This window comes from Natator depressus, chromosome 2, assembly GCF_965152275.1.
Source record: "Natator depressus isolate rNatDep1 chromosome 2, rNatDep2.hap1, whole genome shotgun sequence".
NCBI lineage: Eukaryota > Metazoa > Chordata > Testudines > Cheloniidae > Natator > Natator depressus.
This window is the reverse complement of record NC_134235.1, coordinates 187,195,300-187,222,689: the sequence shown is the minus strand read 5'-3', so window position 1 is coordinate 187,222,689 and position 27,390 is coordinate 187,195,300. Positions and strand designations below refer to the sequence as shown.

Below are 27,390 nucleotides of genomic sequence, written 5' to 3'. Positions count from 1 at the left end.
TGAACTTCTTCATCCATTTCTGTTAACCCTATTAATGCAAACCTCACCTTTTTAAACTCCTTCTGGCAAGCCCATCCCACTTTAGTAACATGCTGTCACACCCCTACTGTACCTCTTGCTTCCCCCCCACCTGCCCCAATACTTCATATGTTCTAAGGACTTAATCCAGAAAGGTGCTTCCACTGGGAATTTAGGGTAACCAGCACATTGCAGGATTGGGCTCTAAACTTCCTGGTCTGCAGATGTATTTTGGATGCAATCCAGCTCCCATTAAAATAAATGGCAGTCTTTTTATTGACTCTAACAGGAGTTGGATCTGGCCCTTTATGCATCAATTGTATCATTCAGCTTAAACTATAAGATTCTTGCATCAGGGGCTGTGCCGTCTTCTGCATTTTGTACAATCCATGTTAGCACCTCAAAAAATAATAGATAGCAATAATAATACTGTTTTCCAGCACATTGCTAGTTTCACTGTTTATTATTGAGTTGTGTCTGATTCTGAAAAGTCAAATATAGAACAAACTGAGTAGAAATATCAATGTGATGATAATTTTACCTTATTTACTGTAAATAACAGGGACAAGAAGGATTCACCGGAGATATTGGACTGAAGGTATTGTACTTCACATTTAAGTTGTAGCTTTCTGATCAGCAGACTTGAGTCTCCGCTCCATTACACCACTTTTGCACCAACAGAACTCTGCTGCAGTTAACAGTTATGTTGGCATAAAATCAAGATAACAGAGTGGAGACTTTAAGGATGGAAATAAGTTTCAGTGGTAGAATAAAAAAAACATTCTTGATGTTTCATGGGAAGAAAGTCCTGATTTATATGTCAACATCTGAAATTCCTTATGATACTAAAGGGCTAAAAAGAAAAATCTTGTCTGATCACCTTATTGCTTGGAAATTTTTAACAGTTTTTTAATTTATCACTTTTTAATTATTGTGTGTCATTTCTGAGGTTGTTGGTGGAGTCAAATCTTACATTTAGAGATGTGCTGAAACAGCCTCTAAATATAGGAATAGCTATGTGTTGTGTCTGCCAGTTTAGGAGTATGTGTCCCACTTCTTCCTGTCAGTAACGTGGAGCAGGTAGCCGATAGTGTCAGCAGTTACAAAGCACAGTTATCCAAACAAAGTGCCAGGAAAAAATCCCCAGATAATATCTTGCACAGCCTTAGATGCACTTTTGCGTTTTGTCTTGTGTTGTATATGAATCTGTGTGTGATATACATAGTCTACTGAAGCCATGTGTATGAAAAATACACTATTAACTAGACTTTTGTGCTGTGCATTACATATGAAGTATGACATCAATGTGTTGCGTAAGTGATGGTGAAAATATGCTGGTGTGTACGTATAGACCAACTAAATTCATTGCCTCATCTCCTGAATTACACACAAATTACAGGTTGAAAAAATAATGTATAGTAGTACACGGCTGATTAAATTATCAAAATTACCCATTTTGGGGAGAAATTACCCATTTTGACACAGTAAAAGGCTCCAGTTTTTTTTAAATGTCAGCCCTAAAAGCAAGTCTGACATGCTCATCCTTAGGGTATGTCTACACTACGGAATAAGGTCGAATTTATAGAAGTCGGTTTTTTAGAAATCGGTTTTATATATTCGAGTGTGTGTGTCCCCACAGAAGTGCATTAAGTGCATTAACTCGGCGGAGTGCTTCCACAGTACGGAGGCTAGAGTCGACTTCCAGAGCGTTGCACTGTGGGTAGCTATCCCACAGTTCCCGCAGTCTCCGCTGCCCATTGGAATTCTGGGTTGAGATCCCAATGCCTGATGGGGCTGAAACATTGTCGCGGGTGGTTCTGGGTACATATCGTCAGTCCCCCCTTCCCTCCCTCCCTCCGTGAAAGCAAGGGCAGACAATCGTTTCGTGCCTTTTTTCCTGAGTTACCTGTGCGGACGCCATACCACCGCAAGCATGGAGCCCGCTCAGGTAACCGTCACCGTATGTCTCCTGGGTGCTGGCAGATGCGGCACGGCATTGCTACACAGCAGCAGCAACCCATTGCCTTGTGGCAGCAGACGGTACAATACGACTGGTAGCCGTCCTCGTCATGTCCGAGGTACTCCTGGTCGCCTGTGTGAGGTCGATCAGGAGCGCCTGGGCAGACATGGGCGCAAGGACTAAATTTTTAGTGACTTGACCAGGTCATTCTCTTAAGTCCGGCAGTCAGTCCTATTGAACCGTCTTATGGTGAGCAGGCAGGCAATATGGATTGCTAGCAGTCCTATTGCACCGTCTTCTGCCGAGCAGCCATGAGATGTGGATGGCATGCAGTCCTTCTGCACCGTCTGCTGCCAGCCAAAGATGTAAAAGATAGATGGAGTGGATCAAAACAAGAAATAGACCAGATTTGTTTTGTACTCATTTGCCTTCTCCCCTGTCTAGGGAACTCATTCCTCTAGGTCACACTGCAGTCACTCACAGAGAAGGTGCAGCGAGGTAGATCTGGTCATGTATCAATCAGAGGCCAGGCTAACCTCCTTGTTCCAATAAGAACAATAACTTAGGTGCACCATTTCTTATTGGAACCCTCCGTGAAGTCAACCCTGTAAGCCGTGTCCTCAGTCGCCCCTCCCTGCGTCAGAGCAACGGCAAACAATCATGCATCTGAGTTGAGAGTGCTGTCCAGAGCAGTCACAATGGAGCACTCTGATTGGGCTAAAACATTGTCGCAGGTGGTTCTGGGTACATATTGTCCGGCCCCTGTTCCCTCCCTCCCTCCGTGAAGGCAAGGGCAGACACTCGTTTCGCGCCTTTTTTCCTGAGTTACCTGTGCGGACGCCATACCACCGCAAGCATGGAGCCCGCTCAGGTAACCGTCACCGTATGTCTCCTGGGTGCTGGCAGACGCGGTACGGCATTGCTACATAGTAGCAGCAACCCATTGCCTTCTGGCAGCAGACGGTGCAGTATGACTGATAGCCGTCCTCGTCATGTCCGAGGTGCTCCTGGCCACGTCGGCTGGGAGCGCCTGGGCAGACATGGGCGCAGGGACTAAATTTTTGGTGACTTGACCAGGTCATTCTCTTTTTAGTCCTGCAGTCAGTCGTATTGAACCGTCTAATGGTGAGCAGGCAGGCAATACGGATTGCTAGCAGTCGTATTGTACCATCTTCTGCCGGGCAGGCAAGAGATGAGGATGGCTAGCAGTCGTATTGTACCATCTTCTGCCGGGCAGGCAAGAGATGAGGATGGCTAGCAGTCGTATTGCACCATCTTCTGCCAGGCAGGCAAGAGATGAGGATGGCTAGCAGTCGTACTGTACCATCTTCTGCCGAGCAGCCATGAGATGTGGATGGCTTGCAGTCCTCCTGCACCGTCTGCTGCCAGCCAAAGATGTAAAAGATAGATGGAGTGGATCAAAACAAGAAATAGACCAGATTTGTTTTGTACTCATTTGCCTCCTCCCCTGTCTAGGGGACTCATTCCTCTAGGTCACACTGCAGTCACTCACAGAGAAGGTGCAGCGAGGTAAATCTAGCCATGTATCAATCAGAGGCCAGGCTAACCTCCTTGTTCCAATAAGAACAGTAACTTAGGTGCACCATTTCTTATTGGAACCCTCCGTGAAGTCCTGCCTGAACTACTCCTTGATGTAAAGCCACCCCCTTTGTGGATTTTAGCCCCCTGAAGCCAACCCTGTAAGCCGTGTCGTCAGTCGCCCCTCCCTCCGTCAGAGCAACGGCAGACAATCATTCCGCGCCTTTTTTTTCTGTGCGGACGCCATACCAAGGCAAGCATGGAGTCCGCTCAGCTCACTTTGGCAATTAGGAGCACATTAAACACCACACGCATTATCCAGCAGTATATGCAGCACCAGAACCTAGCAAAGCGCTACCGGGCGAGGAGGCGACGTCAGCGCGGTCACGTGAGTGATCAGGACATGGACACAGATTTCACTGAAAGCATGGGCCCTGCCAATGCATGCATCATGGTGCTAATGGGGCAGGTTCATGCTGTGGAACGCCGATTCTGGGCTCGGGAAACAAGCACAGACTGGTGGGACCGCATAGTGTTGCAGGTCTGGGATGATTCCCAGTGGCTGCGAAACTTTCGCATGCGTAAGGGCACTTTCATGGAACTTTGTGACTTGCTTTCCCCTGCCCTGAAGCGCATGAATACCAAGATGAGAGCAGCCCTCACAGTTGAGAAGCGAGTGGCGATAGCCCTGTGGAAGCTTGCAATGCCAGACAGCTACCGGTCAGTTGGGAATCAATTTGGAGTGGGCAAATCTACTGTGGGGGCTGCTGTGATGCAAGTAGCCTACGCAATCAAAGATCTGCTGATATCAAGGGTAGTGACCCTGGGAAATGTGCAGGTCATAGTGGATGGCTTTGCTGCAATGGGATTCCCTAACTGTGGTGGGGCCATAGACGGAACTCATATCCCTATCTTGGCACCGGAGCACCAAGCCGGCGAGTACATAAACCGCAAGGGGTACTTTTCAATAGTGCTGCAAGCTCTGGTGGATCACAAGGGACGTTTCACCACCATCAACGTGGGATGGCCGGGAAAGGTACATGACGCTCGCATCTTCAGGAACTCTGGTCTGTTTCAAAAGCTTCAAGAAGGGACTTTATTCCCAGACCAGAAAATAACTGTTGGTGATGTTGAAATGCCTATATGTATCCTTGGGGACCCAGCCTACCCCTTAATGCCATGGCTCATGAAGCCGTACACAGGCAGCCTGGACAGTAGTCAGAAGCTGTTCAACTACAGGCTGAGCAAGTGCAGAATGGTGGTAGAATGTGCATTTGGACGTTTAAAGGCGCGCTGGCGCAGTTTACTGACTCGCTTAGACCTCAGCGAAACCAATATTCCCACTGTTATTACTGCTTGCTGTGTGCTCCACAATATCTGTGAGAGTAAGGGGGAGACGTTTATGGCGGGGTGGGAGGTTGAGGCAAATCGCCTGGCTGCTGGTTACGCGCAGCCAGACACCAGGGCGGTTAGAAGAGCACAGGAGGACGCGGTACGCATCAGAGAGGCTTTGAAAACCAGTTTCATGACTGGCCAGGCTACGGTGTGACAGTTCTGTTTGTTTCTCCTTGATGAAACCCCCTGCCCCTTGGTTCACTCTACTTCCCTGTAAGCTAACCACCCTCCCCTCCTCCCTTTGATCACCACTTGCAGAGGCAATAAAGACACTGTTGCTTCACATTCATGCATTCTTTATTCATTCATCACACAAATAGGGGGATGACTACCAAGGTAGCCCAGGAGGGGTGGTGGAGGAGGGAAGGAAAATGCCACACAGCACTTTAAAAGTTTACAACTTTAAAATTTATTGAATGACAGCCTTCTTTTTTTTGGGCAATCCTCTGTGGTGGAGTGGCTGGTTGGCCGGAGGCCCCTCCACCGCGTTCTTGGGCGTCTGGGTGTGGAGGCTATGGAACTTGGGGAGGAGGGTGGTTGGTTACACAGGGGCTGTAGTGGTAGTCTGTGCTCCAGCTGCCTTTGCTGCAGCTCAACCATACACTGGAGCATACTGGTTTGGTCCTCCAGCAGCCTCAGCTTTGAATCCTGCCTCCTCATCACGCTGCCGCCACATTCGAGCTTCAGCCCTCTCTTCAGCCCGCCACCTCTCCTCCTGGTCATTTTGTGCTTTCCTGCAGTCTGACATTATTTGCCTCCACGCATTCGTCTGTGCTCTGTCAGTGTGGGAGGACAGCATGAGCTCGGAGAACATTTCATCTCGAGTGCGTTTTTTTTTCTTTCTAATCTTCACTAGCCTCTGGGAAGGAGAAGATCCTGTGATCATTGAAACACATGCAGCTGGTGGAGAAAAAAAAAGGGACAGCGGTATTTAAAAAGACACATTTTATAAAACACTGGCTACACTCTTTCAGGGTAAACCTTGCTGTTAACGTTACATACATAGCACATGTGCTTTCGTTACAAGGTCGCATTTTGCCTCCCCCCACCGCGTGGCTACCCCCTCAACCCTCCCCCCTCCCTGTGGCTAACAGCGGGGAACATTTCTGTTCAGCCGCAGGCAAACAGCCCAGCAGGAATGGGCTCCTCTGACTGTCCCCTGAAGAGAAGCACCCTATTTCAACCAGGTGACCATGGATTATATCTCACTCTCCTGAGGATAACATAGAGAGATAAAGAACGGATGTTGCTTGAACGCCAGCAAACATACACTGCAATGCTTTGTTGTACAATGATTCCCGAGTACGTGTTACTGGCCTGGAGTGGTAAAGTGTCCTACCATGAAGGACGCAATAAGTCTGCCCTCCCCAGAAACCTTTTGCAAAGGCTTTGGGAGTATATCCAGGAGAGCCGCGAATGCCAGGGCAAAGTACTCCTTTCACATGCTTGCTTTTAAACCATGTATAGTATTTTAAAAGGTACACTCACCGGAGGTCCCTTCTCCACCTGCTGGGTCCAGGAGGCAGCCTTGGGTGGGTTCAGGGGGTACTGGCTCCAGGTCCAGGGTGAGAAACAGTTCCTGGCTGTCGGGAAAACCGGTTTCTCCGCTTGCTTGCTGTGAGCTATCTACAACCTCGTCGTCGTCATCATCTTCTTCGTCCCCAAAACCTGCTTCCGTATTGCCTCCATCTCCATTGAAGGAGTCAAACAACACGGCTGGGGTAGTGGTGGCTGAACCCCCTAAAATGGCATGCAGCTCATCATAGAAGCGGCTCTGACCCGGAGCGGCCGTTCGCCTCTCTGGTTTTCTGGTAGGCTTGCCTCAGCTCCTTCAGTTTCACGCGGCACTGCTTCGGGTCCCTGTTATGGCCTCTGTCCTTCATGCCCTGGGAGATTTTGACAAAGGTTTTGGCATTTCGAAAACTGGAACGGAGTTCTGATAGCACGGATTCCTCTCCCCATACAGCGATCAGATCCCGTACCTCCCGTTCGGTCCATGCTGGAGCTCTTTTGCAATTCTGAGACTCCATCATGGTCACCTCTGCTGATGAGCTCTGCATGGTCACCTGCAGCTTGCCACGCTGGCCAAACAGGAAATGAGATTCAAAAGTTCGCGGTTCTCTTCCTGTCTACCTGGCCAGTGCATCTGAGTTGAGAGTGCTGTCCAGAGCGGTCAAAATGGAGCACTCTGGGATAGCTCCCGGAGACCAATACCGTCGAATTGTGTCCACAGTACCCCAAATTCGACCCGGCAAGGCTGATATAAGCGCTAATCCACTTGTCAGGGGTGGAGTAAGGAAATCGATTTTAAGAGCCCTTTAAGTCGAAATAAAGGGCTTCATCGTGTGGACGGGTGCAGGTTTACATCGATTTAATGCTGCTAAATTCGACCTAAAGTCCTAGTGTAGACCAGGGCTTAACTATTAGCAATTCTTTACAACTGTAAAACCAAACACCCAAAAGTCATGTACTGCTGACACAGCTTCTTTGAGGGAGAATATATAAAACCAGAAAGAATACATGGGGAAACTGTAGGCCTAACTAGTCACTTTAAGGTAAAAAGACAAGTTGTTTCTTCCATTCTTTTGTTTTCACTGCAGAATGTGTTTCTGTTGATATTTTATTTGCTCTAGAGTTGAATCAGGGTGAGGAAAGACTCTATGCCACCTTCGTATTCTTCTGATCAGTTGTACCTGAAAGTAACTAGGAGCAGGCTAAGAGCTACTCTAAAATCTCAATCCTAGTCCCGTTGACTTCAGTGGTGCCAGGTTGTTTCATCCTCTGCTGCACTTACAGGAATAATCTCCTCAGACAGAGATCACCAGAACATGACCATAATCCACTTTACATCTAGCTCTCCCCTGACAAACACTCTATCCTGAGGGAAGTAGCTGATACATTGCCAGTTACTTCCACTTTATACCACCAGGGGTTTCTCCTGCACTAGGGTTATCGTCCACCAGCCCTATTAGGTTTCAGAGTAGCAGCCATGTTAGTCTGTATCCGCAAAAAGAACAGGAGTACTTGTGGCACCTTAGAGACTAACAAATTTATTTGAGCATAAGCTTTCGTGAGCTACAGCTCACTTCATCGGATGCATGCAGTGGAAAATACAGTAGGAAGATAGATATACACACAGAGAGAACATGAAACAATGGGTGCTATCATACACACTATAACAAGAGTGATCAGGTAAGGTGAGCTATTACCAGCAGGAGAGGGAAAAAAAAAAACCTTTTGTAGATAATCAAGATGGGCCATTTCTGGTTTGGCCAATGTACGTGGCAGAGGGGCATTGCTGGCACATAATGGCATATATCACATTGGTAGATGTGCAGGTGGAAGAGCCTCTGATAGTGTGGCTGATGTGATTAGGTCCTATGATGGTGTCCCCTTAATAGATATGTGGATGCAGTTGGCAACAGGCTTTGTTGCAAGGATAGGTTCCTGGGTTAGTGTTTTTGTTGTGTGCCGTGTGGTTGCTGGTGAGTATTTGCTTCAGGTTGGGGGGCTGTCTGTAAGCAAGGACTGGCCTGTCTCCTAAGATCTGTGAGAGTGATGGGTCGTCTTCAGGATAGGTTGTAGATCCCTGATGATGTGCTGAAGAGGTTTTAGTTGGGGGCTGAAGGTGACTGCTAGTGGCGTTCTACCAATGTGATATATGCCATCATGTGCCAACAGTGCCCCTCTGCCATGTACATTGGCCAAACCAGACAGTCTCTACGTAAAAGAATAAATGGACACAAATCAGACGTCAAGAATTATAACATTCAAAAACCAGTCGGAGAATACTTCAATCTCCCTGGTCACTCGATTTACAGACCTAAAAGTCGCAATATTACAACAACAAAAAATCAAAAAAACACTCCAACGAGAGACTGCTGAATTGGAATTAATTTGCAAACTGGACACCATTAAATTAGGCTTGAATAAAGACTGGGAGTGGATGTGTCATTACACAAAGTAAAACTATTTCCCCATGTTTATTCCCCCCCCCCCCCACTGTTCCTCACACGTTCTTGTCAACTGCTGGAAATGGCCCATCTTGATTATCACTACAAAAGGTTTTTTTTTCCTCTTCCCCCACCCCCTCCTGCTGGTCACCTTACCTGATCACTCTCGTTATAGTGTGTATGATAACACCCATTGTTTCATGTTCTCTGTGTGTGTGTGTGTGTGTGTGTGTGTATGTATATATATATATATATATATATATATCTTCCTACTGTATTTTCCACTGCATGCATCCGATGAAGTGGGTTTTAGCCCACGAAAGCTTATGCTCAAATAAATTTGTTAGTCTCTAAGGTGCCACAAGTACTCCTGTTCTTTTTGCAGCCCTATTAGGATAGCTCTCCAGCTAGTAGGCTCTCTTTTGAGCTGCTCAAAGTAGCCAGGAGAGGGCTGAGTGCCTGGTGCTGGGAGTCTAAATATAGTAAGGAGATATTTGGTCTACACCAATAATCTTGCACAACTGGGAATTAACACAGTAAAATATTCAGCATGGTATGTTGTACTTTATAAACTTTCTCACAGGTAGATGCCAACCTGGCACAAAGAGCATTTTGAGATCTTCTTTTTAATTTTAGCAGTGCAAAACAGAGTTTCAGGGGAAGTACCAATGAAAAATAATGTTAAAAAAGATAAAGTTCTTACATCTCCTCTATGACTCTTTTATACAGTAATAATATGCACTATGGATCAGTTGCTTCATTTAATTAAAACGTAACTAAAATAAAGATGGTATTGGGCCAACATCCAATTAAGTTATAGAAGGGCTTGAGCTGAAAAATTCAAAACAGGATCTCAGGTTTTGGTTCAGCCCATAGTAGAGATACAGACCAGTTGTGAAATTTTGGATCCTTATCTGGGTTTGGATTGTGAACTTGTCTCCTCAAAGTTCAGACATGTTTCAGATTCAGACTTTTAGTTTGGGTCAATCTCTAAAAATCAATATATTTCCAAAGCAATTAGGTTAGGGGCAAATCACCCCTTGCTTTTCTGCAGGCACAGAGGCTTTGACCACAGCCAGACCAATAAGGTTTCACTGCACAGGGGCTATGATAGGATAAGGGGAACGTGTGCAGAGTTCTGCATCCCAATACTGAGAAGTCCCTAATAAGTTCTTAAGCAGCATTTTTCTTTCTTTGCCTATCTTTACATTTCTGTTATTATTGATGGAAATATTTTTTAAATCAGTTTATGTATGTACAGAGAAATTGACATTTACATATAAAAATCTAATCCTTCCAAGTTATGGAGCTGGTATTTGGGATGGAAGGTAGGGCAGGGGTTGGGTTTGGAGGGTCAGTGTTTAGGACCATTATATGTTAACAAAAATAATCAGCAGTAGAGTGTTAGCATACTAAATAGACTAGCACTTCACATGGAAAGAATAAGAACTTAAATATTCCCCACTGACTCAGCAAAATGTGCATTTTCTGAAAGAATCATTTGGGGGGCGGGGGTGAGACACCACACACAATACTACTTATATATATTTTTGTATATACCTATTTCTTATAAGTCTTTGCGCTCTTAAAAGCGAGATGTATGAATGGAAGAATAAACAGCAAGAACCATTTCTTGAGTTATTCACATTTTTGTTTTACTGAATAGCCATTTTCAGTTTTGCTGTATCCAATTAATTAGGGTGAAACTGGAGAAAAGGGAGTTCCAGGAGAACTTGGACCAAAAGGAATCAGAGGAAAAATGGCAAGTACCCTTTTATGAATATTGATTTGTCTTGAGATTGGCTTGTTGTTAATGCAGAAATCACGTCATTTTACCTGCCCAGGTGATAGAAATCTGTTTTAAATGGATATCTTTTAACCTGCTGAATGTATGTGTATCGCATCTATTGTAAGCACAATAGTCCAGATCCCGCACTGTGTTGCAGTTGCTTTGTACACCACTAGCACGTCTAAAACTGGTGTAGCCAGCTATGGAAGATCAACCTAGTGCAAGAGGTGGCCTCCAGTGGCCTATAGCTGGATACCATGTCTGTCTCTTCAGACCAGTGCAATGGGCCACTACCTTGAATGGTCCCTTACAATATGTGCTAACTACTTATGCTGAACAATCTGTTCCACCTTGCCTTTTGCTGTGACACTGGGAGTACCTTTCCCAGACCTGAAGAAGAGCTCTGTGTGGCTTGAAAGCTTGTCTCTCACCAAGAGAAGTTGGTTCAGTAAAAGATATTACCTCGCCCACCTTGTCTGTCTTTGGACCTAGAACTAGATAAGTTCATAGAGGATAGGTCCATCAATGGCTATTAGCGAGGATGGGCAGGAATGGTGTTCCTAGCCTCTATTTGCCAGAAACTGGGAATGGGTGACAGGATGAATCACTTGATGATTACCTGTTCTGTTCATTCCCTCTGGGACACCTGGCATTGGCCACTGCCAGAAGACCCAATACTGGCTAGATGGACCACTGGCCTGACCCAGTGTGGCCATTCTTTTGTTCTTATGACCAATGGCAACCTGAATAATTTACACTGGAAGACTGGTGTAGCACAGAGCAGGCTCCAAATCAGGGAAACACAACGTCTAATTATTTTATAGAAATCCTGTAGAGGGCTGATGTTATGGGGAAGGTGGCGGAGTGGGCTGGGGCATATTTTCTTGCTGTTTTTACTGGATGAGACATTAACATTTCTTATTATATTATGCTCCTTATGAATAGTAAGTTTAATTTTTTCAGGGTTGCTAGAGCTCATATAAGTGATTTTTATATTTTAAATTGTAATTATAAATGAGTTACTTCAGAGTTATTAGTTTGAAAGAGTCTGATAGATGGCCAAGTCTTCTTCATTTAATAGGCCAAGGTAAAAAAACCACTTCTTTTGGGGTAATTGTTTCCTGTTTAACTGTGTTTTTTAGCTCCTCTGACAAAGGAAGGGCAAAGTCATAGTAGTAGTTTGTATTATAAGTTAGCCATGCAAACTACTCACCTTTTTCAACTCTTGTTTTTGTAGTTATCACACTATGACCTGTTCTTCCCCCCCTGCCACTTCAGCCTGATCTTGCTCCCTCTGAAATCGGAGACTTTTGCCTTTAACTTCAATGGGAGCCGAATTTTTTTTTTTTGGTACATGTAAAATGTTATTGATTAGATATTATACGTGGTATGGTGCCCATTATCCATTAATTTCTAACACAGGGTAAAATTTTCAAAAGCATCTGAGTGATTTAGGAACCTCGGTCCCATTGAAAGTCAGTGAAACCTTATACTCCCAAAGAACTTAGAGCCTTATGAAAATTTTTCCAACAGACATTAATAAACCAGGAGAGGCAGCATGCCATTGGGGTTATAAATGTATACATTGTGCTAGGGTAGTTTAATTGGTAGCACCCTCACTTCTGGGCCAGAAGAAGCTTTTCTGAGGTAGTCAGTTCCCTTGCCAAGGGCCAGGTCCTTGGTCATGCTAAGGTCACTGTCCACTGCTGGAGCTGTGCAATATGACCTTAAAATGTTGTTCAAATAGAGTGCCAGCATGGGAGGAGAACCTTGGACCAGCATAGCTGGCTTTACTTCCACTGCACTCGCCCCCCTGGTGCAGAGGTTGTGTCAGGGATGGCTGAAATTGGTTAGGGGTGCATAACTAGGGATCGAGGGAGTGGGACACTTATGTAGAACCTCCTGTCCAAAGATATCAAAGCACTTTACCAATCTGAATGAATTTAGCCTCAGTGTCTTTATGAGGTGTAGGCAGGCAGGCAAGTGGTGTTGTTCCCATTTTACTATGAGGAAACTGAGTCACAGAGAAGTAAAGTGACTTTCCCAAGGTTACACACAGAGTCCGTAGTAGAGGTGGGAGCAGAATCTCCTGAGTCACTGTACAGTAAACGTCGCAAGCATTCAGCTGAACCACCCAAAGAAAAGTAATAGTATGCTGCCATCCTATTTTTCTTCTTTTAAGAATCGTTATATGTGAAAATATACAGGGCCTGATTCTCTTCTCACCAAGCTATAAATCAGGAGTATATCCATGGAATAGAATGGAGTTAAACTGGTGTAAAACTGGCATTAATAAAATGGAGATCTGGGCCCTAGAGTAGAGAAGTAAGCAATATATCGTAACTGCTGTATATACCATTTGTAGATTGTCTGTCTGTCTGTCTGTCTGTCTGTCTAATTTATGCCAATGTTTCCAGGGTGTTGCAGGTTATCCTGGTGAGAAGGGAATTCCAGGAGACAAGGGACCTCTGGGACCCAGGGTATGAATTGACCACATGAAGTGTATGTAATTTTATTTGCATGAAAAGGTACTCCCTTTAAATTTGAAGGTGAGGATAGGTGATTTTTTTCTCCCTGTCTCAGGCTACAGTATGCATTCAATAGTCTAAATCATTAATACGCTCACATTTTGGGGTGCTGGAGGTAGGTCTCTTGTAAGCTGCTTGGTTATGTCACTTTGAAAATGCTAATTCTGTATTTTCGCCAGCAACATGACAATAAGTTTGTGTGTTTGTTTGTGTATCAAATTATGTTACAATACTTTGAACTAAAATTCTAGGGTCAGATTTTCAGAAAAAAGAGACCCAAAGTCTATGCATGTAATTATGTGTTTAAATTTTCACTCTACTGCAACTGAGAGCACAAATCAGGTATTTGCATGTGCAAATGATTATTTAGATGCCCAAATCTAATTTTGCATGCAAATCTAGACAAGTATTTACATGCCTAATTGAACTTAAAATGTAGTTGCAACCTTTTTTTCATTTGGACCTTGGGCCTCTCCTGAAAACTGGCAATTAAAGAACAACACGTGTGTTGCAATATTTTTTTAAAATTAGGAACATATATCTGGTTTTTGGAATCTTTTCTAGCCATGTCTGAAGTTTGCAGCTTATGGCTGTTTTCAGAGAGTTTTTTGTAATCACAGGCTGGAATTAAAAGATCCCAATAAAAGTGAGCTGAGATTTCACTCATCTCAGAAATTGAACCTGGACTCCACTCAAATCTAATTTTTGTTAGTAATCATTACTGCTGCTTATGCCCAAGTAATGTCACACAAAGATATATTGGACTGATGCTTAGGGGCAGCAACATTACACCTGATTTTCAAAGGTGCTGAACACTTGGATTCCCATATATATTAATTATTTATTCATTCTCTCTCTCTCTCTCTCCCCAAACCCAATTAAAATAAAATTAACTCGTTCTGTTTCTGTTTGGGTATCATGATCCCACCATTCTGGAACTTAAATTGCCAGCATACCACAATACATATTAAATGAATAGAGAGAAAATATACAGTACAGTCAAGTTCTGGTATGATTGTCTTGTTGTACAAGACATTCTCGCAGTTGAATTATTTTAATTATCCAGGCAGTTGAAAGCTTTAAATTATCTAGTAATCTACAATCTTGTTCTTATAGGGCGCTAAAGGAACAATGGGACTGCACCCTTTTCCCGTATGTATCTCTGGCATGTTCTACATTCAGTATACATTAAGAAATAAAGCACTTCATCAGCTAAGAATTCCTTTCTTTCTCTTCGTTTTGTTTGTGTTCTGCAGCCATGTGAACTCATTGACTACGTGCGCAGACACAGCCGTAAGTACTGTATCTTGCTTTATAAAATTGCCTCACCCAAAGGGTCAGCACTTGAAGTGATATTTTAGGGAAAGAAAATCAAGTTCTACCGACTACTTATTTTTCAATTTACACACTTAACGGCCATTTACGTGCAAAAGAGAGTAACTGCTTGACAAGTAAACAACCTTCATTTCAGAGAGTATTTTTAGCTCACAGTAGATCCTTTTTATGAGGCTGTTTTAGCTGTGTTTGTACCGTGTACTAAGTGAATTGGAAAACATCTATTGATTCTAGTAATCAGTCGGTAACTCTGCATGAGCATTTCTAACATGCTTCTCTGATTTCCTTTGGAAGTTCAAAAATTACGAAACAAACAAACAAACCCTCTTTTGAAATATAAGACTGTTTTAAATGGCAGTAGCTGTTAGAGGGATCTGTGTTCCCTTTGTTGTGTATAAAATAGCCTTCATGGAAATTAGGTGCTTGGGGCACTTGGAAAGGGCTAGTGTCTGTATGAATAATGAAGGTGCCCCGAGTGCCCTGAAGGGAAGATAAGTAAGTGATTTACATAAAATAATGTAATTTAATCTTAAATACAGATTATGGACCCTTACTCATGTGACTAATCTTGATCTTCAGTAAAAGTTCAGCTGAGCTGAGCTAGGCTAAGCAAAGAGTATTTGGGAAAACGTTAGAATGTTTCAGTCCAGTGTCTCGAACGTGGAATTTGCCGAAACAAAGTCAGGAGTTTGGATCATTTGCCGAGTTACATCTATTTCTCTAAACGCTGTTAGAAACCAGGGACCATAGAAATCTACAATAAGAACATGCAATGCAAATTCAGGGACCGAAGCTGAACTCCCTGTGCACCTAACAACTTCCACTGAAACCAGTGAGTGTTTTGCATGCACAGGGAATGCTGTGAAATTATAGATGTGCAATCCATGACTGTACAAGTTTTCTTTTTTTTAAAGAGATTTTAGGATTGTTTTAAAAACATGCTATATAATTTTTTCCCTTTTTTGTTTAGCTTGTTGGCGGCGGGGTGAGTACTGTTTGTTTATTATTACATTATTTTAACTAAAATCTTAATGTATCAATGTGTCTGGGAAGGTGGTTTAGGTAAAGACCTCACTTTTGATCTGGAGTACCAGTTTTGGTCTGGAGTTTCACTTCTTCTTTAAGCTCCCCACCTGCTGAGAGATCAGCCACTGTTTGTCTCTGGCTAACAAAGGCGAACAACTGTAGTTCTGCAATTCTGTAAAGAGAGCATGCCTCTCCTTCCCTGCCCATCATATCACTACTTCTTAATTTGTCAGACTTTTCTTCCAATAGGCATACCCTTTCTGCTTTATTTCCTCATTGATAGCTTGTCCCTGAGCATGCTGTACTGATGCAGATTTTAAAATAAATATTCACCCTGCTTTACCTCTATTTTTGAGAACTTCACGTCAGCTAGTGCTGGCTATGTGAATCCCCATTACCTAATCTTGTATCAGCAGAGTTCAGTGACTAGATAAGACAACATAAACTAGAGTTCAGTTGATCCCTGTCTATCTTGATATCTTGCTTTCCAGCTACAGCTAGAAAAAACCAAGAAAATAACACTTAGCTCCTGGCCCTGTGTCCTTCTGAGTTATTCTAGTTCCTTTGTTACCTGATTTGAGAGGTTCTGAACATCTGCATTTCCATTCAATGCAGTGGGAGATATGGATGATCTGAAATTTAGGCCATTACTGTAAAGATACTTATGGTGCATCTCTCTGGATTACTTGCCTTTTAACCACTAAAACTGCAAATTATGTCACTTACCTTGCAGCCCTCACATGAGTAACTTTGTAGTCAATTGGATAGCTCACATGACATAAGGTTTTACTTCTATGGCTCTTTGAGGTTTACTCACGTTTGTGGGAATTGCAGGATGATTTTGCCTTAAAACTTCATTCGTCTTCCTCAATATCTGATGAAGTACCTAGCATCTGAGGCAACTTTGCAAATAAATATACTCTTCAGGGGAAATCCCTTGGGAAAACCTACCCCATTGTTTTCTTCTCCTCTCACTCCCAGAACTTCTCATTGGCCTTCTCAGAGTGCTACTTTTATACTCACAATTTTCAAGGCCCTGCATTGAGTCCTCCACTGTGGGATAAAGAGGATTGGACATGTGATCAGAAAGGGGCCATCAGTGCTTCTCTTTAACTGGTCAGAGTGATTGTTGTGTGTTGTGATTGCTGCGTCCACAGCAGGAATGAGAAACCAGTATTCTTCCTTTAATCAAGAATTTCTTCACATTGAGTGTCACCCTTGACAACAATTCACACTTATGAGTTTGCTGTCCTCACAGTCTGCATATAATTGCAGTTTCAGATGTACTGAAGTTGGTAGGATCATGCACTGAACCAAAAAGAAGGATATTTTTAGTTTAATTTCCACAAATCTTTTAAGTTTACGGTCCAGTCCATCACTGATTCCCATTGTATGAATATTTTCAGCTTATAGTCTCGTGGCATTTTCTTGTATGTTTCTGATTTGCTTCTTGGTGTATTAGCATCCTCAATCCTTTGCATCATTTGTCTTCGATAGTGGTAAAGCCCCCATATAGCTAATCTCCTGGAATTTTACTTTTACCAATTCCAAAGCAGTATATAGTCGTCTTTTGTATTTTTTATTTCTCTTATATCTTTGTCTTGTTGCTTTTCCTGTGTTGTTCTCGCTCCTTTTTTTTGTTTTTCTGGTCTCTCTTAAGGACACAGACAGGGTCCACTCCCTACACGTTCCAGTGTTGCCTCACTTCTTCAAACTGATGATGAATTTTGTTCTCTGACTCTGACACATCCAGGGTACAATCCAGACTAACGAATAGCTGTGTCACCAATGCCCTCTAACCTGGGATGCCCTTTACAATGTTTGACTGCTCACAAACAGCCTCCAGCATGGAAGCTTGGGGCATTTGTTCCTCTTTTTTTTATAGTTTTCAGAGTAGCAGCCATGTTAGTCTGTATTCACAAAAAGAAAAGGAGTACTTGTGGCACCTTAGAGACTAACAAATTTATTTGAGCATAAGCTTTCGTGAGCTACAGCTCACTTCATCGGATGTCACAAAAGCTTATGCTCAAATAAATTTGTTAGTCTCTAAGGTGCCACAAGTACTCCTTTTCTTTTTTATAGTGTTAATCTCATTCTTGAAAAACATTTCCAGCTGAGATTCAGGAGACAGGGTCTATGGAGAAGGACGTTCCCTGCTGTGTTTTCCTCACCTTTCTGATCGCTCAATGACTCTGATGAGTGCTTAAACGCAAATGAAGCAGAGCACATATTCCTTTGTTTGAGACAGACCTGTATGCCAACCTCCGTTTGGAACGTGTTAATAATGCCATACAGTGGAATCTTATATCTTCACATACAATGTTGCCACACATATTTTATCAGGATAATAATGACCAGCGAATTGTGAGTTTTCAAATGATACCTCACAAGGCATACTTCATACAAAGATAATTACAATACAGTATAGGGTGTGGACAAAGGGCTATATTCTGTCACATTCCCCTTCTCCAGCCCTCCATATGTGTTCTTATCTTCACCCCGTTCCACTCCTCCTTGCTGCTTTACATCCCACTCCCCCAAAAAATCCCCAACCTTATCAAACCATAGTTTCTCTGTCAGTATTCTGATCTTGATTTGCTTTTCTGCTTTTGCCTTCCCTCAAGATCTTTTTCAGTTCCATGACTTTATGGCCTAACCTCCAAGTCTCTGACACACTCCATTCCTGATCCACACCCCATTAAAAAGCTAGCTTGGTTTCTACAGTTAATTGACTCACCATTCCAGCCAAGTTACCTCATCACTCATTGGTGATAGATTAATCATAGAAATGTAGTGCTGGAAGGGATCTTGAAAGGTCATCTAATCCAGCCTCCTGCACTGAGGCAAGACCATCCCTGACAGGTGTTTGTCTAATCTGTTCTGAAAATCCTTCAATGATGGAGATTCCACAACCTCAACAATGCATCCGATGAAGTGAGCTGTAGCTCACGAAAGCTTATGCTCAAATAAATTGGTTAGCCTCTAAGGTGCCACAAGTACTCCTTTTCTTTTTGCGAATACAGACTAACACGGCTGTTACTCTGAAACCAATCCTTATACTGTAGTTAGAAAGTTTTTTCTAATACCTAACCTAAATCTCCCTTACTGCAGATTAAGCCTATTATTTATTGTCCTACCTTCAGTGGACATGGAGAATAATCGATCACCATCCTCTTTATAACAACCCTTAATATATTTTAAGACTTTTACCAGGTCCCCCATCAGCCTTCTTTTCTCAAGACTAAACCTGTCCAGTTTTTTAACCTTTCCTCATAGGTCAGCTTTTCTAAATCTTTTATCAGTTTTGTTGCTCTTCTCTGGACACACGCTCTAATTTGTCCACATCTTTCTTAAAGCATGGTGCCTAGAACTGGATGCAGTGCTCCTGCTGAGGCTTCACCAGTGTCAAGTAGAGCAGGACAATTACCTTGTGTGCCTTACATATGACACTCCTGTTAATATATCCCAGAATATTAGCCTTTTTTGCAACTGCATCACATTGTTAACTCATTCAATTTGTGATCCAATATCACCCCCATATCCTTTTCAGTAGTACCACGGCCTAGCCAGCTATTTCTCATTTTGTAACTGTGCATTTTATTTATCCTAAGTGTAGTACTTTGCACATGTCTTTATTGTATTTCATCTTGTTGATTTTAGACCAATTCTCCAATTTATCATGGTCATTTTGAATTCTAATCCTGTCCTCCAAAGTGCTTTCAACCCCTCCCAGCTTGGTGTCATCTGCAAATTTTATAAGTATAACCTAAGCTTCACTCCATTGTCCAAGTCATTTAATGAAAACGTTGAATAGTGCTGGATCAATGTCAGACCTCTGCATGACTCCACTAGATAAGTCTCCCCACTTTGACAGTGGACCATAGACTCTATTCAAAGAATAGTTATCAATCAACTAGTTGTGTACCCACCTTTTTAATAATTTATTTAAACCATATTTCCCTAGCTTGCTTATGAGACTGTCATGTGGGACTGTGTCAAAAGCCCTACTAAAATCAAGATATATCTTGTCTACTGCTGTCCACCTATCCACTAGGCCAGTAACCCTGTCAAAGAAGAAAATTATGTTTTTTAGGTATGATTTGTTCTTGACATGTCTACGTTGGCTATGATTTATAATCCTGTTATCCTCTAGGTGCTTACAAATTGATTGTTTAATAATTTGTTCCAGTATCTTTCCTGATATTGAAATTTAGGTCTATAATTCCCTGGATCCTCTTTGTTCCCCTTTTTAAAGATAAGGGCTATGTTTGCCCTTCTCCAGCCCTCTGGGACCTCACCCAACTTCCATGAGTTCTAAAAGATAATCACTAATGGTTCCAAGATTCCTTCAGCCTAGTTCCTTAAGTACAATAGGGTGAATTTCATCAGGCCCTGCTGACTAGAATACATATTCCTTATCTAAATATTCTTTAACTTGTTCTTCCCCTATTTTGGCTTGTGTTCCTTCCCCCTTGTTGTTAATATTAATTGTGTTAAGCACCTGGTCACAGTCTACCTTTTTAGAGAAGACTGAAGCAAAACAGGCATTAAACATCTCAGCCTTCTTGATGCCATCGAGTTATTAGCTCTTTTTCATAGCTAAGTAAAGGACCTATACTTTCCTTCATCTTTCACTTCTCCTAATGTATTGTTAGAACCTCTTGTTGTTGCCTTTTTATGTCCCTTGTACATTTTGTGCCTTAGCCTTTCTGATTTTGTCCCTACTTGCTTGCGCTATTCTTTTGTATTAATCCTTAGTAATTTGTCCATGTGTCCACTCTTTGTAGGATTCCTTTTTGATTGTCAGACTATTAAAGAGCTCCTCATGGAGCCATATTGTCCTCTTATTAGTCTTCCTATCTTTCCTTTGCATGAGGATAGTTTGCTGTTGCTCCTTCAATGCCGTCTCTTTGAGAAACTTCTGTTTCACAGCTCTCCTGTGAACTCCTTTAGCACTTAAATTTTCTTCCCACGGGACCTTACCTAACAGTTCTCTTCATTTGTTAGTCATTTTGGTGTTTCTCTTTTCTCTGAGTTTTCTCTTATGTTATAACAACCTTTTGGGTACCATCATGGTTCTCTTTATGGCCCATACCATGAGCTTAGATTACCATTTCCTTTCCGTTCACTAGCTTTATTTTCAGCTGTCTTTCCGAACATCATGTGCCTCTACTACCATTTGGAGCCACTAAACGCACTGAAATGTATTTAATCATAGACGCACCCCATGCTTTTCCAAGGCTTAGTGTTGCATTTAAGTAAAGTACAATAGACGTGGTAGGATCCATTGTGCCTGATGAGCATGGAGCTGGGGGCAGTACAGAACCACGTTACCACCGGGAGCGCTCCAGGAGTGATTGTGCCTCAGGAAACGCAATCCCTTCTGGACCTTCCAGACAGGAAGGGAAGTGCTCCATAATCCCCCCTCTGCACCCCGCCAGTTCGCTAACCTTTATGTGGCATGGGAGGGAGCAAGACTATGACTTTGGATTCTCCCTGCCCCTCCCTTCTCCCCTGTTCGAAGGAGTACAGGGATTGCAATTGTGTCCAGCACACGCACTCCTCAGTCTCATTGCATTCCTGAACTGTGCCCCAGCATGACCTGCCCTTGTATCATTTTCTGTAGAGTGAGTCCCTAGATGGCATGCAACATATCAGGCTATCTAGGGAAAGTAAAATGAAATAGTTATTAATCACTTTAAAATAGCTTGCATTTTTTTATCTTGTGTGATTTGTATAACAACTGTTTTTTATCTTCTAGAAAAACCAGAATGCCCAGTATATCCAACGGAACTAGTGTTTGCTTTGGAAATATCCCAGGATGTCACATCCCAGTTATTTGAAAGAATGAGAGAGATTGTAATATCAGTAGTGAATGCCACCAAAATTAGAGACAGCAACTGCCCAGTGGGAGCTAGAGTTGCTGTTGTGTCCTACAATTCCAATACTCATTATCTGATCCGCTTCTCTGAGTTCTACAACAAGAATCAGCTCCTCAACAAACTTAATAATGTGGCTTATGAGAGATCCTCAAGTGAACGGGATATTGCCGGAGTGATGAGATTCGTTGCCAAGAATGTTTTCAAACGAACTCGCCAAGGTCCTAATGTGAGAAAAGTAGCAGTGTTTTTCAGCAATGGGCCATCTGCAGATGAATTTTCTATTAACACAGCAGTTCTGGAGTATGTTGCATTTGATATTGTTCCAATAGTTCTCGCTTTTAATGATGTTCCCCTCCTCAGTCGTGCTTTTGCGGTAAGAACGTTTTCTTTTTGATGTTCAGTAACAAGTCTTTGTATTTCACCGCCTTCAAAACATAGTGGGTCGCATTCGTCCTTTGGTGTAACTCCATTAACTTCATTATCTCCATTATCTTACACCAAGGACAGATCTTGCTCATTGTATTGGTTATTTGTGATCATATATTGGGTCAAATCCTGCAGCACTTGCATGAATAGTCCTTATTAATGCTAGTGATCCCATTCAAGTCAGTAGAACTACTTCTATAAGGACTATGCATCTTGTAAAAATTGTAGGACTTGGTGCTTAACCAGAGTATTTAATAAATTCAAGAAAACCCAGCCTGATTCTCCACTGCCTTACACCTTACATTGTTTGTCATTTACCCCTGTGCAAAGTGAGTGCAGAATGGCAGCAAAACGGTACCTAACCAGAATAGTGGTGTGTTCCACTCACTCTGCTTGGGGGGTAAATGACAACTACACAAGGGGCAAGGCAGTGGAGAATCAGACCCAGTGTGCTTGAAAGCTGTAGAGTTCACTACCGAAGCAATGTGTTTGTGGAACTATTAGCATTTGTGACAAGGAAATCTTTCAAATAACAGTGGTAGAGAGAGCAGGGCATCTTATGAAGAAAAACACTTTAATTCTTAATTATGTGGTGGCTTGCAGAGGGTAATCACTGGTTACATAATCTAACGATAACAGGGTTGCATACTTGTAGCTGGGGGAATAATTCAGCCTGCAGAATCCGGATTAGCATTGATGATGTGTGAAATGGAAAGAACCCAAGTTGACTGTCAACAGCTTAGCTGAGTTGGTGGGGGGTCAGACAGAAAAAATATCTTCTTGCAAACTGTGCAGACTTGGTATGGAAATCACTGAGGCACACTGAATATGGAGACCCACACTTCAGTCATTGTTTTAGGGTAGCAGAGCAATTTCAGCTCTGGATTTAGCAACAGCAACAGATCAAAGAGCAGATCTGTGCAATGTGGCTAGGTTTGCATAGCTGTAGGAAATATAAGTTTGGATTTCTATATTTTTTTTTCCTTATTTTAACAGTCAGTATAACTTTTAATGTTTCTCTAACATAGTTTGGGGCATCTAATGTTACATATAGTTCCTGTTCAGCTAACTTGTTCTGTGATGACATTTCCTGTTACCACAGTACCATTATAGGAGAACACTGTCTTGGGCCAAATGCTGATCACATGAGCAAGATGAACAGGACTCGAGCCCTTACAGCACTCATTACTCGGTGTCTAAAAGTGTGTTCAGAGAACGTACTGCAGCACAACTAAGCACAGAAGAGAGAGTTCTTTTTGCAGCATTTTTTGCTGGAAAGGAGAAAAATCAGTTGGAATTTTACAGCTTCAACATTCTGTGCTTTGATGTTGTAAAAATTGCTTTACAATAAAGCATGTATGGATTTCCTTGGAAACCCTGTAATCTCTTTCAAGGAGAAAGACTAGAAGCTAAACAAAGGTATAGTTGAAGACACTATTCAGAGAAATCATTTTAACAAAGGGATGTGGAGTAGGACGGCCCCTACACAAGGAGCCCTTCTGCAGCAGGGTGCTGCATCTACCTCAGTTTCCCCTTGGAATCCACCTGTGGATAGGAACATTGTCTCTCTCAGCAGAAAATTCAAACCCTTTATATTAGTAAAAGGGTCACAGTCCACAGATGACTCGTAGTAAAACAGTTCTTCTCAAACCCCCAAAGTTAAACATGGTTACAACGCAGCAGCTCATCAATCCCGTGCAAAGGTCACCCGAGAGTTACTAACCACTCTGTCCCAGTTGCTTTAGCCCCTGTTCCAGGGCCCCACTCTCCAGGGCATCTACCTGGGTGTTCCAAGACCCACAACTCTTCTCCCATAGCCCCAAGGGAGGTCTCCTGGGACAGAACTCTCCACAGTGGTCCACTGAGCTAGGCTTCCCTCCCTGAGAGTCCCTGCTCAGGGAATATCCCTCCAGAACAACCCCCTTGTTTTGGGCTCTGGTTCCTGCAGCCCTCCACTCAGGCTTGCTGCAAGGGGGCTTCCCCTAGTGTTCTACTCTCACAGGCCTCTCTGCCTGTGACCCCTATCCCGGGTTCCCCCCTCCAGCATCAACCCTTCTTGCTTTGGGCTCAGCTTCTCCCAACCAGCCAGGTTTTTCCCCTTCTTCGTAGGGGCTTCTGCATGAGCTCTCTTTTAGCTCCTCAGGGTTCCCCAGCTCTGGCCAAGCCCCACCACTGACCTCTTGCTCTTTCCAGTGGCTCTCTGTACAGCTCTCCATTGCTACTGTTTCTCCCTGTCTCTCTCCTCTTCTCCTTGGACAGCTCACAGCTGCCCTTCTCTGTTCTTTTCAGTCATTGCTCTTGAGCAGTTCTGACTCACTGGGTCTCTCTCTCCCCTGTAAGGCCAAACTGAGGTGCCCTCTTTTAAGCCTAATTGGGGGTCAACTGACCAGTCATAGGTGCACTGTCCTCTTCTCTCTTAAAGGGCCAGTGTCAACCTGTGACAGTATTTTTTTTTTAAAGTCTACAGGTTTGGGCTTTACAGTAATTTAAAGGCCTGTTTAAAAGGTGAGAGATGGAAGCACGGAGTAAGAAATCTAGAAATAGGTAGTTGAGGAATACATGGCATGTTTCTTAAATATATCAGACCCAATAGTCTGCCAAATCAGTGTTGGCTAAGAATAAAAATTCCTAAGCAAGCCCAGAAAGTGGGCATAGAATTTTTCTGCATCACTCACTTCTGCCCCTTTTCCCCTCTCCCTTTACATAATAACTCATAGCTTGTGTTACATTACATCAGTGGAAAGAGAACCATTTCAGAATAGAATAAGATGCCTGGTGTCACTGATTCCCAGTTTCAGCATACAGTCCTTTTAGCCCCTACATTGAAGTCCATGGGAATTCTGTTCAAGGAGACACTGAAGGGCAGGGGTCATTACTTTCTAAGGAGTAGCTAGTGTTTGGAAACACTCAATGTAGCATTTTTGTTTTGAGAATTATTCTCAATCCATACTTCTGCTCGAAAAACAGTGCCTTATTTTTGGACACTCATCTAAAGTCACACCAGTTTTCTACTGAACTAACTGTGTGTCAGATGAAACACTCCAAATCACACAAGTTGGCTGACTCTGAGATTTGGAACACTCCAGCCCCTATAGAGGGCAAAACTTTAGTGTGGAGGTGCCAAGCTGGAGCCCAGTGCAAAGACAAACGGAACCCAAGTTAATCACTGAAGGGTAGTTGGGAAATTGGAGGTTTCTCTAGAGGTTTTCAGGGTCGCTGAAGTTTGTCATGCTGGAGAATATACAAAATTGCTGTTGGTTATAGGTGGCTTAGGGGTTGAATGCCTGACACTTAGGAATGAATGTAATTCTCTATGAATGCCTGTTGTGAACACAGTTGTACAGCATTCAAAGAAACTGTTTTAAGGTAAAACTCACCACTTGCCTTCTGCACTAAATCCTTTTATTATTGTTCTGTCTAGATGGATGATACTGGATTCTTCCAGGTAATAAATATTAATCAAGAGAACAGCTATGAGCCATTGTTGGAAACATTTCAGCGCTGCACTCTTTGTTATGGTAAGATCCAGGGTGGATAAAAATCAATGTTTTAAAAAAAATAAAATAAAATCTGATTTTTTTTATTTAAATCTGATTTTTTTTTTTTTTTTTATAAAATGCTTAAGGGAAAAAACCATCTAAAGATACCTCCTCATGGAATAGGGATTATAAATTCTAATTCTATAGTATGAGACAATATATTCATGTAAAGTCTAAGGAAAGTTTTTGTAAATGAGTTCCAATAGTTCATGGATTAGGGACCCAATCTTATGGGGTTCCAGGGGCTTCTGTATAGATTATTTAGGTTAATCTTTCTATCTCCCAATGGGACTCAGTGCTCAGTCTAGAAGATACCATCAGAGATGCTTAGTTTTGCAGTTCTCAAACTGTGGCTTTGTGTCTCCAGAGATAACATGCTTGTTAACAGCAAAAGTGTTTTTAAATAAATTATATAGAGAGGTGAGAAATAACAGACCTGAACCCTATTGTCCCTGTGCAAATTTATGTACACAGAGTCAATCCTTTACCTCTCTCTAAAAGTGCAAAGTTTCAAATACTTCAATGAATAGACTGTTGGGGGCGGAATAGATCTGGTCAAGGAGAAGACGTCTGGAGATAAATGTGAGAAGGGAGGGACAGGCAGTAGAAACAAAAGTGAAACTGTTTGAGCAGCATATTCCAGACGTCTTCAGGTCTTTCTGAGTGTAGTCTTCATTGATTTGAGATCTACCATACCATTCTCTCACTAGAAGGGAAAACCTATAATGGCAGCAGGCCATAAGAGACCCAGTTTGGGAATATTTTAAAGAAGCTCCTCTACCTGTGGGTAAGATAGACGTGTGCAAAATGCAAACAGTGCAACAAAGAAATGCAAGGCCTGGTTGCCCGAATGAAACAACATCATGAGAAGTGTTCCTTCTCAGGAGGAAGCAGAGTTGAAGGTGATGAAAGGAACATGTCTGAACATGCAGGATCTTCAGGTTGGTAAACATTTTTTTTTTTAATTTCATACTTCTTTCTTAAGGGCTGCCTGTCTTCCTTCTGGACTATTCTTGAATTCTCATGTTGGAGCAAAAAATATAGTTGTTACTCTGTGGTACTATCATTTTAGATGCAGTTGTGATAAAAAATAAATAGCTGAAATAGGCAGATCTTCCTTTTACAATTTCACCTTTAAAGTAGTACTGAGTGTCAGTGAATGCATTGAGTAATACTAAATGAGCGGTATGGTGGTAATAATTAAATAACTGCATTGACTTATTTTGTTTAGGAGAATCCATCCTCAACGTGCAGGATTCTGAAGACTCTCCACCTTCAAGATCACCATCATTTTCTATAGTTTCAGAGTTATCTGCCAATGACAGTGTTTCAGTCACATCATGTATGTCACATAGCCACAGTAGATCACCTGTAGCAAAAAAGAAGAAAAAATCTCCATCATCCAGAAACAACCATAGATAAGTTTGTGATAAGAACCAGCAGATTACAAAAAGAGGTAATTGATGGAAAAAATTGCCCAGTTTGTTTATGCAACAAACTCTCCGTTCCGTATGATTGAGAACCCACACTTCATTAACATGGTTCAGTCATTAAGACCAGGATACAGTCAACCCAACAGAGCAGATGTCGCAGGCAAATTGCTGGATAAAGTGTATGAAAGAGAAATTGAGCAGTGTGCAAAAGGTCTAGCACAGGGGTCTCAAACTCCCGGCCCATGGGCCATCTGCGGCCCGAGAACCTCCCCAGTGTGGCCTGCAGGGCTCTAGCAATTTTCGGGCCAGGTCTCTCCCTTGGCCCCATTGCCACCCCCCACCCGCGCCTCACCTGAGGCCCTGCCCACCACCGGCAGTGCAGCGGAGCTCAGCGGCTTCCTGCGCGCTCGCTCCAGTGGCTGCGGGTCCCTCCCTGCGGCCCTGGGGCAGGGCTGTGCCTCTGCGCGCTGCCCCTGCAGACAATGGGAAGCTGCGGGGGTGGTGCCTGGGGGAGCCCCAGGTAAGTGCTGCACCTCCCTCCCAGAGCCTGCATCCCCTTCCCACGCA

General features: G+C 42.9%; 1 protein-coding gene across 1 annotated transcript in view; it reads left to right on the top strand.

The window, feature by feature from the left end:
• Nucleotides 1-27,390, top strand: part of COL6A6 (collagen type VI alpha 6 chain) — a 104,075-nt gene that overhangs the window by 61,392 nt on the left and 15,293 nt on the right. Inside the window, exons 27-34 of the mRNA XM_074945576.1 lie at nucleotides 581-616; nucleotides 10,565-10,627; nucleotides 13,072-13,134; nucleotides 14,299-14,334; nucleotides 14,439-14,475; nucleotides 15,488-15,502; nucleotides 21,305-21,798; nucleotides 25,273-25,369. Of these exons, the coding sequence (XP_074801677.1) occupies nucleotides 581-616; nucleotides 10,565-10,627; nucleotides 13,072-13,134; nucleotides 14,299-14,334; nucleotides 14,439-14,475; nucleotides 15,488-15,502; nucleotides 21,305-21,798; nucleotides 25,273-25,369 (841 nt within the window). The remainder of the gene's footprint in view (nucleotides 1-580; nucleotides 617-10,564; nucleotides 10,628-13,071; nucleotides 13,135-14,298; nucleotides 14,335-14,438; nucleotides 14,476-15,487; nucleotides 15,503-21,304; nucleotides 21,799-25,272; nucleotides 25,370-27,390) is intronic.